This window comes from Calliphora vicina, chromosome 4 (genome assembly GCF_958450345.1).
Source record: "Calliphora vicina chromosome 4, idCalVici1.1, whole genome shotgun sequence".
NCBI classification, from domain to species: domain Eukaryota; kingdom Metazoa; phylum Arthropoda; class Insecta; order Diptera; family Calliphoridae; genus Calliphora; species Calliphora vicina.
The window spans coordinates 77,231,287-77,243,983 of NC_088783.1; the positions used below are offsets into that span (position 1 = coordinate 77,231,287).

Consider the following 12,697-nt stretch of genomic DNA (forward strand, 5'->3'; position numbering starts at 1 on the left):
TTTTTTTAAAACATATCCATAGAATTTAAAATTTGGACCATATTAGTACTACTGGAAGCACAATACATAAAAATTGAGTAGTGGTTTAAAAAGCTCTAAAATTTTTTCGATTTTTTTGCCCTGTGTTTCTATCTGAATCATACATTTTACTGTAAAATGGTATACATTTGTTGGGGCATATTTTATTGATAATTCATATTTTGTTATTTGTCCTCAAAATGCATAATAATAAGCATATTTTCCCAATTTTTATTAAAAATATCGCCAATATATTGTATCAACAAAAATATTTTTGCGAATTTGTTATAGAAATATCATCAAATTTGTTTACTATCTTCTTCCGACATTGAGAAATTAGCAGTAAGTCTTCTCTATCAGCAATTACAATTATCATTTAAAAATTTTTCTTGAAACAATTTCAGAGTTTTTTTAAAGATCAAAAATTCATTAATTGTATCAAAAACATTCATAATTGTTTTCATTGGAATTTCTATTTATAAGAGATTTCGTTACAGTCATTTATTATATGCTGAAAATAAAGGTTGGCTGATATATTACAGCACGACCAACATTTTAATGAGTTTAAAAGTCAAGTCGCATGGTGTAGGCTTTAAGGAGTTAAACAACTATTAAACCCGATATATTAGAATTAACATATCCATAGTTTTCTCATAAGAAAAATTAAAACTTAATTGTTGGTATAATTTAAAGAATCCTAACTGCTAGGAAGTCTGTTGTGTATTTTTTGGTCATAGAACGTCGGACGAGTTTTTGTCGAAATTTTTTTCTGTTTTTACGCGTTAATTTTTTTTTTAGTATGTATGTGAAAAAAAATTCGCCGATTTCAATATCGTAAAATGTTTGTACTTACAAATCGGCTCACCCTATTGGTCCTGATGCTAGTGAAAAGAGTATTAGAGTGTTTTCTAGCCACTTATTATAATGAACAGGTATCCCCCACCTCATTCCCAGTCTGTAACGAATAATAAGTCTGAGCAGCCTATAAAAGTCCGGGCGTTATATAATCTAAAGTTTGGTTTAGGAGCGAGGGAAGCATATTCAATATACTTACATGTTTATTCGTTCTGGATCTCCAGCATTCAGTGGCAGATATTCTTGCTGCACTGCAGGCGGAAATAGAGCCATGAAGTGAAGATCTATTGGAGTTAGGAACAAAATAGTGTTCCAAATTATGTGGCCCAGTTGTTAAGCATTTCCAGTGCCATGGCTAGTCATGTATGCATAAGCATACACGTGTCCAACTTTACAACATCATCTGCATAAGCAACAGTAGTGGGGATATCACACCACCTGGAGTTGTTCCAAGTCCAACTTGTTTCAATTCAGATGCTGAGAGTATATTTCAATATCTAGATCCTTTTTTATCTAGGAAAGCCATTATTTATTGTTCGAATTCCAGTGATCTCTCAATAGCCCATACAACCTCATACAGGGCCGTCTCCGTTTCGATTATTTCATACCGAGGTATTATTCAGGCTATTCTCCACGTTCGTCCTCTAAAGTTACAAGTGGCAATCGGAACACTCTCCACAATGAGCCTTTAGTATATACCGACGCATAGTGGGTTTAATCGCATCCAAAGTCACGCTTAACTCAGGCAATAATGTTAGATTTTTTCTATATATTTTTTTTAAGAGATTATGCCTTATTAAGTAAAAAAAATATGAAAAAATTTTAAATAAAAAATTTTCACAAAAGAAAAAATTTTCAAGTCCATTGAAAAAATTTTTCAAACTGATGTCTTCCGATCAGGAGGCTCCGGCGAGTATTAGTGCTTTAACTCCAAATTCAAAACATAAACTCATCTACACCTCCTCTATAGCCATGGGTAACTTTATTGAAATCGGACAATACGTTTAGAATTTACAGATTTATTTCCATTTTTTTTTCATTTATTTCCATTTTCATTTCCGCCACAGATTTTTTATTTTAATAAAATCTTAATTTAAAGAAAGGCGCAAACATGTGCAACATTTTTGTTGTTAAAATAAAAGCCCAAATGTTGTAATTTTTTTATTATATAGTTTAAAAACAAACTACTACAAACATATTTAGTTATTATTCATCAAAAATGAAAAATACTCTAAATTGGAACATTTAGAAAAAAAAATAAAAATATTTTTCCAAAAAAATCTAAATAAAACATTCTTATTCAGATACTCAAATAACTGAAGTTGATGGTTCCATCATAAAAAGTTAGCTATTAAATATTTTAAATAACAAAATTATTTTAATTGTGTTTAATTTCAATTTTTATTACTTTATCTACAAATACGAAAAATTTATCCACTTTGACAGTATACTGCAGAAAAAGTATGCAACCTAGAATAACGATTTTAGCTATTAGTGATGGAGAATTTTGTCTACTTTTACCCAATACCACATTTAATAAATAAATATTAATTCTAAAAAATCAATTAAGCGCCACTTTGACCATGATTCAACCCAACGTGCGACGTCTCGAAAAAGCATTCTACACCATCTAAGGTAATGAGAATCAAAAACGCTTAGAACAATAGCTTACATAATTAAGCCATTTCTACAATTTAAATTCTGCGGATTTCGGTAAAAACTAAGTTATTTGCACCACCACAGTAGGGCGAGTATTATATGTATGATAAAAATTGGCAACTTGAACTTTTTCATCACAAGGTCCTTACGAAATAAGTTGGTAAAAAATGATCGCCCTAATACGAATGAACTCTTTAAATATTTATTCATACAAAATTAAGCACAAAGAAGTTTTGTTCTTAGAAGAAATTTCTTCTTCCAACAAAAATTGTATTCGATTTTCTAAAAATACAAATGATTTTTATTTTTATTCATAAATGTTTTAAAACAATTCGAAGACTTTATTAATATTTTAAATTTGAAAGGTGCTAATACACAATATTGTCTTCTGTAAATACCTTAAATAAAGAAAAAGCATAAACAATTTCAAATTATGTAAAATAAAAACAAAAAATCATTAGCTATGCTAATTTTTTTTGTATGTAAATATTCTTAAATCAGGCTCTAAATAAGTCAATAAAATTAACTTTCAAATAAACAATTTACGAAAACAGAAAATCCAAATTAAATGGGTTAGAGACAGTTTATTATTTTAACTTATAGCGTTAAATGCATTTCGGAAAAACTAAATAAGGTTTCTATTTAGTTGCCAGATATCTTTTTGTCACGTATTTTTAACTCCCATTTTTAGCCATAAAAAGAAGTTTTATAAATTTAACTATAAATTTTAATTCTTATACACATACTTACTATTTTTTTTCTTTTAGTTTATACATAGAATCTAAAATAACAACGGCTAAATATATGTTTGTAAAGAAAAAACTCATGGCTGGTTTATTAATATTATTCTTCTCGATGCAGTGTGAATATTAATTTTATTCATGACCGCCACCGCCACCTCCACCAGCAACCACTTCGCCAATGCAAAAAAAAAGACACCAAGTGCTTTGGACAGAGCAGTCGACGCATTAAAGATACTTCACGTATTGCGCTGCTGATGGCGATATTAAATGTAAGTACGAACGAACATTTTTTTAATTGTTAGAAAAACTAACATTTTATTTGAATAGTTCTTTTGATAAGACAAAAACAAACCAAAATAGAAATAAATTTTGGTAAAAATATTAGAAAGTGAGATTTTTTTTCGATTACTTAGTTAAATGGTCATGTGAATGGGTTTATGGTTTGAAATTATTTTGGAAATCAAGGGAAATCCGACTTTCATTTTCGTATGACTAAGAATTAATTAAAGAAAGAAAGAATATTTGTTGTGAAGAATAACCTTTTAAAGTACATAATAATAAATATTAAAATTATTGGTAATAAATATTTAAAATATTGACAATGGTAAGTATTATAGTCCATAAATTGAGATAGCAGAGGACCACACATAGTGAGTCTTCAGAAGCTGATGATTCATCTCTCATACTGCTCCGAATTATTTTTATACCCACCATAAAATAAGATCGAAATATTCATCGCAGGGTTCTCATAATATTCTAAGGCAATCTGGCATGTCCGTCCATCTTTCCATTTGTCTGTTGAAGGCCAAGTGGAAAGGACCCAAGGTGATGAACATTTCCCCAAAAATCGGAGAACATAAAAATTTTGAACGCTACAACCTAAACGAGGAGACGTAGAAAGAATTTAGCACAAATATTATATTGATTTTGTCATACAGTTTATAACACATCGAAATATTCATCGCAGACCCACAAAAGTGTATATATTTGGGTCCTTATGAAATTCTAAGACAATCTGCCTGTCTGTTGAAAACACAATAGGGTTCAAACGAAAAGAGCTAGTTGTCTGAAATCTCTGTAGATAAGGTTTGTTCGGTATTGAAATTGGGCAATATCGGTCTATGATTTCACCTAGCCCCCATACAAAAATTCCCACCGTAACACATAAATATGTTGACTATGCGGCAATCGTGATAAAATTTTGCACAAATTAGTTCTGATTATTATGTAATTATACTGCAAAGTTTGGTGAAAATCGGGCAATATTTTTCTCTAGTCCCCATAGAAGGTCCCCCTTCAAATGAATTGAATTTTCATAATTGTCTTATAATAATTAATATCGTTATGAAATTGAACATAATCAAGTTTATATGAACCTAAATCTTTCTACCAACTTTTGCTATATAACCCCTATATCAGAATAATATTTTATTGTCAAAATAAAAATAAACAAATATTTGGAATAAAAAAGCACGTGAGAATATTTCAATTATTAAAAATTCTGTCAAAAAGCATTTGAATATTTATGGAAGAATGTGAAAATTATAATCTTGGTTAAGGTTAAGGTTGTCACAAATAATTAATTGGATATCTGAATAAACTAATCAAATCTATTAAAAATCTATATCTATGACATGGCGAATAAGTCTACTGGATGTGATAATGGATCAAATTGTTCTTCCGCTCACATTGCCCAATTATTGCACAGTGGGTTCTATCTGATACTGTTCTGATTGCAACCGGTTTTCGGTTTCTTCGAAAAATTGCGATTTAATAAATACCGGTTTCGGTTTTTTAATAATAACCGGTTTTTTTTGGCAAAATATTAAAACGTCTAGAAATAAGAAGAAAAAAATTTGATTTATTAAAATAATAGTTATTAAAAACAGTTCATGGAAAAAAATAACAAAACTAAAAAGAGATCATATAATTATGATAAAGAATATACATGTATTTTAATAATAAAAATAAGCCTTTAAATACTTTTTAGTTCTAATTTTGATTACATCTTTTAACCTTCACAAGGTCTTCGGGTCAAATTTGACCCATTTTGAAATTAAAATTTAAATTTTCTAAAAGTGAGTGGTTGATTTAATTTCAGATGTTTTTAGAAAACAAATTGACAAAAAAAAATATATACAAAATTGTTTGTACTTACGGTCTTTGGGTCATATTTGACCTGGAACAAAAATTTTGAATTTTTGTTTCGCACAATTAATTTTATTTTTAAAATTTTATGACTTTTAATAAATTTAAAATGTCAACATTTACTTTAGGTTTTTAAAAACAAAAATTGGCAAAAAAATCTATTTACTATTTGGGTCATTAAATTTGAAGACCCTATGAAGGTTAAACTAATATCTTTGGAATAAGATACAGTTTAAAAGCTTTCTAGATCACTGAGACATACATATGTCTAAATATTAGGGTATTCGAATTATTCGATTTTTCTCTTGTTCGAATAAAACGAATAATTCGAATAAGAGATTTTAACTTGTTCGAATAATTCGATCACATGTTTAAAATTAATCGAATTATTCGAATAATTAAATTTTTTTAAAAAAAGTAAAGACTGAAGTTTTGATGTCGGTTTTTTAATAATTTATTGTTAAAGAATAACAAAAATAATGTTAAAGATAACAATTCAAGTATTGATAATGTTAAAACCTTCGAAAACAAAGTCCATCATTAAATTTTCATCAGAAATATTCTGATCAGATTAACTCCCGAACAATCTATAAAACAATTGACTATCAAACTCTTTAGTTACCGTTTTGGAGCTATGCTTTAAACAATTTGAGCTAGTTGGACATGATCCTGAATTCAAATACAATATAAACTTATTAAGAACTTTGCTATGTCGTTCATTAATTCGGGTTTTAAATTGAGTAACTAATTCTTTAGTAAATGAATTATTCACTATTTCTAAATTATTTATAACAAATTGTATTATACATCAAGCTATATCAACGTTGCCGAATCTTTGCTTAATAAAGTGGTCTTGGGGAATTACATAATAAAGGGAATCTGTCAATAGTTTGATATCATTGTCAGTGAACGTGGTTAATTTGAAGTGAGACAGTGCATGATTGACGCATTTATAAATTCGCAAAAAGTTTATTACCTTATTAGACAAATATGTCCTACGATACGCGATGTTTAACATCATGTATAAGACCATGGTTTTCTTGCAACAAAACATAAGTTTGCAGTATTTTGTGTTCATCATTAGATTTATTAAATATTTTGCAACACTTACTACGTACGCGGTTAATAACATCACTTATATACATATATTTTAAGATCATGGCTTTCGTCTATTTCAAAGTAATCATTATAAAAGTCATCCTCAATATCACTTTCGACGACCGTTTCAAAATCACATTCTCCATCACATTCAACTCCACTTTAATCTAAGTTAATATTTTGATTATTAATTGCGATTTTTCAAATATTTCGAAAGCTAAATAACAAATATTTTATTCCATACCTTTTATTTTCATTTGTTCAAGTGCTAAGTTAAACATTTTGAAAGATTTGTTTTTAGAATGGTAAGTAATGGTGCAGTAATATTTATATATTTATAGAAGGAGCTATCGGAACACTCATCTACAATGATCGAAAGTCCCTTTGTCTTTAGTTATTTGTCGAATTTCAGAAACAATACAATTTTTGTGAGTCATTATTACTTATATAAATTTGAAATTATGAAAAATTTTAAGCAATTTAATAAATTTAAATATATATGATCATTTATTCGTTTTATTCGATCATTCTACATAAAATTGTTCGAATTATTCGTTATTCGAAAATGGCCATTTTTAAATTGTTCGAATAATTATTCGTAAGAAATTATTCGATTAATCGAACGATCATTAGTCGAACGAATACCCTACTAAATATAAAAAGTCTACTAAAATAGTTGGAGTATTTCTTTTGAAAAAGTTTTTTACATTTTGAATATTTTTTAACAAAAACTCATAAAAACACTATTTTAGAAAAAACCAGCTATTCGAGGAGAAAAACCCGGTTTCTTCGATATTCGAAATGTGAGCTTTTCAAAAAAAAACCGAAACCGACTTAACCAAAAAAAACGGTTATAACCGGTTATTAAAAACCGGAAAGGAATAAACTTCAAGCTTGTCTGAGTATTTTTTTACACTAAATGAAAAAGTTGTAAGTTAATGCCTGAGAGAATTCTTATTGTCAGAGTTGTATTGTGGAATTTTATTGGGATAATGTTTGTAGAAGATCTTAACCCTCTAGCTCCTCTCTTTAGCTCCTTTACCTTTTTTTCGAGAAAATCCAAAAATTCCTTTCAAAAAGGACATTTAACATTAAATTTGAGCTCATTCGGATCATAAATGGATATTTGGCGATTTTTTTTTAAAACGTGAGACCCAAGGTGGCGCTTAACGCTTAATTACAACTTTCATATAAATAAATAAAAAGTAGATGAAATTTTAAAAAATTCACTATGTCTTTATCGATTATTGGCCATGTGTGACCCTACCTTTAGACAAAAGCTTTTATACTTTTAAACAGTGAAATGTATGAACAAAATTTCAAAATAGTGAAAGTTTGGCAGCGGCCAAAATCATCCTAATACTACTTTGGAAATCATTCTGGTCATGCGGGCTCAATGATGACATAGTTTATTCTGCATAAATTGGATGATATTGATGTGGATGACATGTGGTTTCAACAAGACGATGCAACATGCCATATAATTAATTAACATGTGATATAATTAAATTACTACATGAGACATATCCAGTTCGTGTATCTCTCGTTTCGGCGATCGTAATTGTCCCCCTATATCGTAATTTAATAGCATTGGATTTGATTTTATGGGGTTATATAAAGGTGTATGCCAACAACCTCCAACCACCCTGCTGCTGATAAGCATTTGTTACCTTATTGATCTCCCCAAACCTTGATGTTGTACTTATCAAATAAATATTGGGCGAAACCGTTGCCTCAAGGTTTGCACGGAATTTAAAGCTGGAATGAGTTTAATTTAAACTCGCAGCTGACCAAATTCTTTATCCTGGTACTGCCACCAATAAACCCCAGAACTTGTCCTTGACTGGTTTGTTTGATATCTAGTGTTTAGGTAACAAGAACAGAAAATTTTCCCAAAAAGTTCTTGGTATGGCAAGCAATATGCAGTTGCGGCAAAAGAAGCCAAATATTTGTTACAAAGGGCTTTATAAATACCGAAATTTAAGACACTGATTTGGCATCCTGGTAAGCAAGGTCTTGAGTGGTACAAGAACAATAATGTGGTATTTGTACCAAGAGAGGCAAACTGCCTGGAGCTAAGGCCAGTGGAGAGATATTTGGATATTGTTAAAAGAGAATTTAAGAGTACAAAAAAGGTGTCTAAAAGTGTGGTAGATTTTAAACGGAAATGGACTACCTGTTCGAACAAAGTGACAGAAAGCACTATAAAAACCTTAATGGGAGGGTTTCCGGAAAAGGTTCATAAATTCATCACTAATGATTGGAACTATAAAAAAAACGCTTCATCAACGATTTCCAACCATATTTATGACAAATTATTTATTACCATTAGAATGCAATGCTACTCAATAATTAGAGAATAGAATCGAAAGAAATTTTTACAAATTTTCGGTATATTTTCCTTTATATGGACAAAAATTACATCTCCCTGAAATGCAACAGTTAGATCTATGGTGTAAAATACTTATCACTACTCTAAAGACGCAATGAAAAACATAAGAAGTTGAATATACTCCAATGTGGTTTTCCTTTACAAATGGTAGTATATTTTTTTAAGTACTTGCCAATTTTGAAATGCGAAAAGGAAATAGTACTTTCGGTTTTTATTTTAAATTTGTTGCCTAAAATATTTATTATAATCCGCTCTTATTCCCTAAAGTTTTAAGGCCTTTTAGAATCACCAAACTCAGCTGAACTAACTCATGCTGTTACCAAATCGACAACAAATTGTTTACTGATATAAGTATACTGATTTGAATAGTATTAAAACATTTTTTGCAACACCCTTCAGCAACCCATCCTTTCAAAAATAAAATCAACAAAAATTCATATTTTTTTTTTCCTTAAATGTACAATTTTTATTTTTTTACATAGTTAAGACTCGACTACAATTAACAAAACAATACAACAAAAAAATGTCATGTGATTTAAAAGATAAATGTTAATATTTGATTTCTGGGCTCAGTCTCTATTTCTAAATGTTAGAAATATAAATGAAATCTTCATTTACTTTTTTTTGTGTGTTAATATTCTCTTCACTTAAGCACGGATATCCTTGTAACGGGGTTCTTCCTTATCTTGATCCAATTTGATGGAGTATTTGCCAATCAAAGAACCTTCAACATCAGCTTGTCCCTCGGGGTTGTATTGAGGACCATCACCGATTTCTTGGGTATCTTCCTTGACTACACGGTAACCGTTCTCATCGGCTTCATAGAAGACGGTACGCATAACGAAACCATCACTGTACGAGTACATGCCGCTGACCTTGGAGCCATCACGGGTTTCTTCGCGAGCGATCATGTTGTCGTTGATTTTATCCTCGACATGAGAGTTGAAGGAGTATTGGGCAGATTCGTTTTGAACGCGCTCCAATTCAGCTCTTTCTTCGGCATCGGTTTGGTCCTAGGAAAGGGAAGAGAAGAGAATATGATGTTTAAGTATAAGTACATATATAAAAAAGGTTATTAAAATTATTAAATTATTAACATTCAATTGGCTTTAACAGAAAACATTTTTAACATTTTGCATTTTTTTATTTGCTTCATGTAGAATGACAATTTCTTTGTTTAGTTGTTTTAGAATACAGGGTAATTTTAATTATGATTGATTTATGACCGTTTCTCTTCTCCCTTTAGCTAGAGTTTGTGGCCATAATGATGATGATTGACATTTACGCGCTTAAATTGCACAATTTTGAATGATTGACAGCAATTACAACTACCACACCTAAGCAAACTTGTTGACTTTTTTGCTTTTACACTCGTAAAATGATGATAGTTACTAATTTGTATTGAAAAGTGTAAATTTTTTGTTGCAAAATTTGTCAATCATGTTAATTAATTATTACATATTTTGAAAGACAATTTTTTGTTAACGAAATCATCGTAATAATGGCACTTTATGTCTCTTTAATTGCAATTTATCTTTGAATTCTAAATACCAGATTCAAAAGTGATCAATTTGTTATTCAGCTTTTTTATGTTTATAAGATTATTTTGCAAATTTGTTTTAAAAAGTAAATGCGATTTGTTTTCAATATTTTGTTTTAGAAACGATTAAATTTCATACCGCAAAATTTCCAAATACAAAGTATGACTGTATGTTGTTTAGAAAAAAAATATAAATCGCCCACATTTGGTATAACAAATATAGAATATGTAAGTGGGAACAGAGTGTTTCAAAAAGAGATTCTAAGAAAAATTTAAGAGAATGATTTGTTGAACTTTTGAAGGATAATTTTGTTTAAGCAAAATAAGATGTTTAAATATTTCTAACAAATTGACTTTATCCTTTTATTTATCGTTTGAAGAAGAATTTCTTGATCGTCTGTATTCTGAAACTGATCCTCAGCAATGAGAGTGAATAATGTCTTTAAAAATTAATTCACGATCACCTGCAATAGCGTGGAAGAGATTAATTAACTGAAATTGTGATTATAGTTTATTTATGATGGATTTGAGTATTGATATTTTTGCCCAAAAGCAGGATCTTCTTCAGAAAGATCGTTGGTGATCAGTATACCAAACTAATTTAAATAAGAGGTTAAGGAAAACAAATAATTTATTGATAGTAGTATTTTGTGACTGATCATCAGCAATGAGAGTGTAAGTGATTCACTATCTTGATCGTTTTTAGGATTTATTAGAGAAAATGTCACAAAATAAAATTTATTTGAAAATTTCGTTGAGAAATAAATCACGATCATCTCCAAATTGAGTGTAAGAGATCATGTCACTGAAATTGTAATTGTATTTAGGTTATTAGATCATTAGATCATTGCAGATCAGCAGAATAATCAAACTGCATTCAACTGTTCATCTCCAAATTGAGTGCAAGATATCATTTGACAGAAATTGTGATTGTATTTTAGTTATGATAGGTTGTAGTATTGATATTTTTCACAAGAACAGGATGTTCTTCAAAACGATCATTACTGATCAGTAGATCACAAGCCATCACAAAAAGCAAGCTTTCCAAATACAATGGTGGTGATCATTCCCTCTCTGAACTGATCGTCAAAAGACTTCTACTAAAATTGAGACATATTTAGGCATGCAAAGAATTAATTTTTTAATTCGGATTTCCAATCACTTTTCGGAACTCCCTGTTTTATTAACATTAAATGCTAAAATTAAATATTAAATTAACTTGATGTGTGGTTGTGGTTTTTAAGCAGAAGCGTTTGTAAACTGGGATGTTGCTGCTGCAGACGACTACTACTGCGATGATGTTGTTGCAGATGACGATGATGATGGTGACGACGATGATGGTGGTGATTGGTTATTTGTTGGTTGTTAACCTTCAAGTTAACAACTTGTATACCACGATTGGGTAATAAACAATGCTGTAGTATAGACAACAATAAAATTATAATAATTTTGTTATTGATATCAATCACAATTACTACTAATTTAATATTTTGTTATTGCTTCTTAAACGTACGAAGCAATACCATTTTTGTCAGATGGAGGGTGTCATATTTATTAATTTAATATTTATTCAATTGAAAAACAAATAAGTAAACAATTTTTAAGGTTTTTTAAAACACAAAATTTAATAAAAAACTCTGAAAGGAATTTTGTTTAGATCGTGTTTAAAATATTAACGGTTTAATTTTTTTTCACTTATTGGAATATTTTTTATTTATTTATTTGAAAAACACTTCACTTGTTGGTTTAAGAATTTCTTTTGAAGCTCTATAAATAATTCTTAAGTAGAATTCAAATTTAGTAAGAATTCTGTTACAGCCAAGTTCTTGTTAATTTTTTAAAAGTATAAAAAAATTCATTAAATATTTCACTCACAATTGGCAAAGCAATGGCGGCAGCCAAAACACAAGAAATTAACACAAATTTGAACATTTTGTTTAGTTGTTTTTTTAAGTTTAATAGACTATTGAACTATGAATGAATTGGTAGTGATGTGCACGTTTCGAGTGTACTCTGGACTATGTTTTTTAAACGTGCAAATATTCTGCTTATATACGCACTTCAAGCGCTCAACTAACCAAAAAACCAAACAGTCGTAAAAAAAAACTTGGCTGCAGTTGTTACACACAAATTAATGCTGCTCCTAAAGCCGGCTAAAAGCAGGCAGAGCATTTAATTTACTGGGAACAGCAGCAGTTTTTGTATAGTCGTAGTAGTAGCAGCAGCAGCAGTATTGAAAGCATA

At 29.5% G+C, this 12,697-nt stretch overlaps 1 protein-coding gene across 1 annotated transcript; it reads right to left on the reverse strand.

The window, feature by feature from the left end:
- Window positions 1-9,352: 9,352 nt before the first annotated feature.
- Cpr51A (Cuticular protein 51A) lies at window positions 9,353-12,487 on the reverse strand. Its single transcript, XM_065507630.1, has 2 exons — window positions 12,329-12,487; window positions 9,353-9,926 (listed from the first exon to the last, which is right to left on the reverse strand). Exons 1-2 carry the CDS (start codon window positions 12,383-12,385, stop codon window positions 9,561-9,563), a joined length of 423 nt encoding a protein of 140 aa, XP_065363702.1. The 5' UTR covers window positions 12,386-12,487; the 3' UTR covers window positions 9,353-9,560.
- Between the last annotated feature and the right edge of the window lie 210 nt (window positions 12,488-12,697).

Bases quoted from the DNA above. Each gene is read 5' to 3' on its own strand.
- Cpr51A (XM_065507630.1), bottom strand. From the start codon at position 12,385: ATGTTCAAATTTGTGTTAATTTCTTGTGTTTTGGCTGCCGCCATTGCT. The intron at 9,927-12,328 runs GTGAGTGAAATA...TCCCTTTCCTAG, and splicing joins CCGCCATTGCTTTGCCAATT to GACCAAACCGATGCCGAAGA.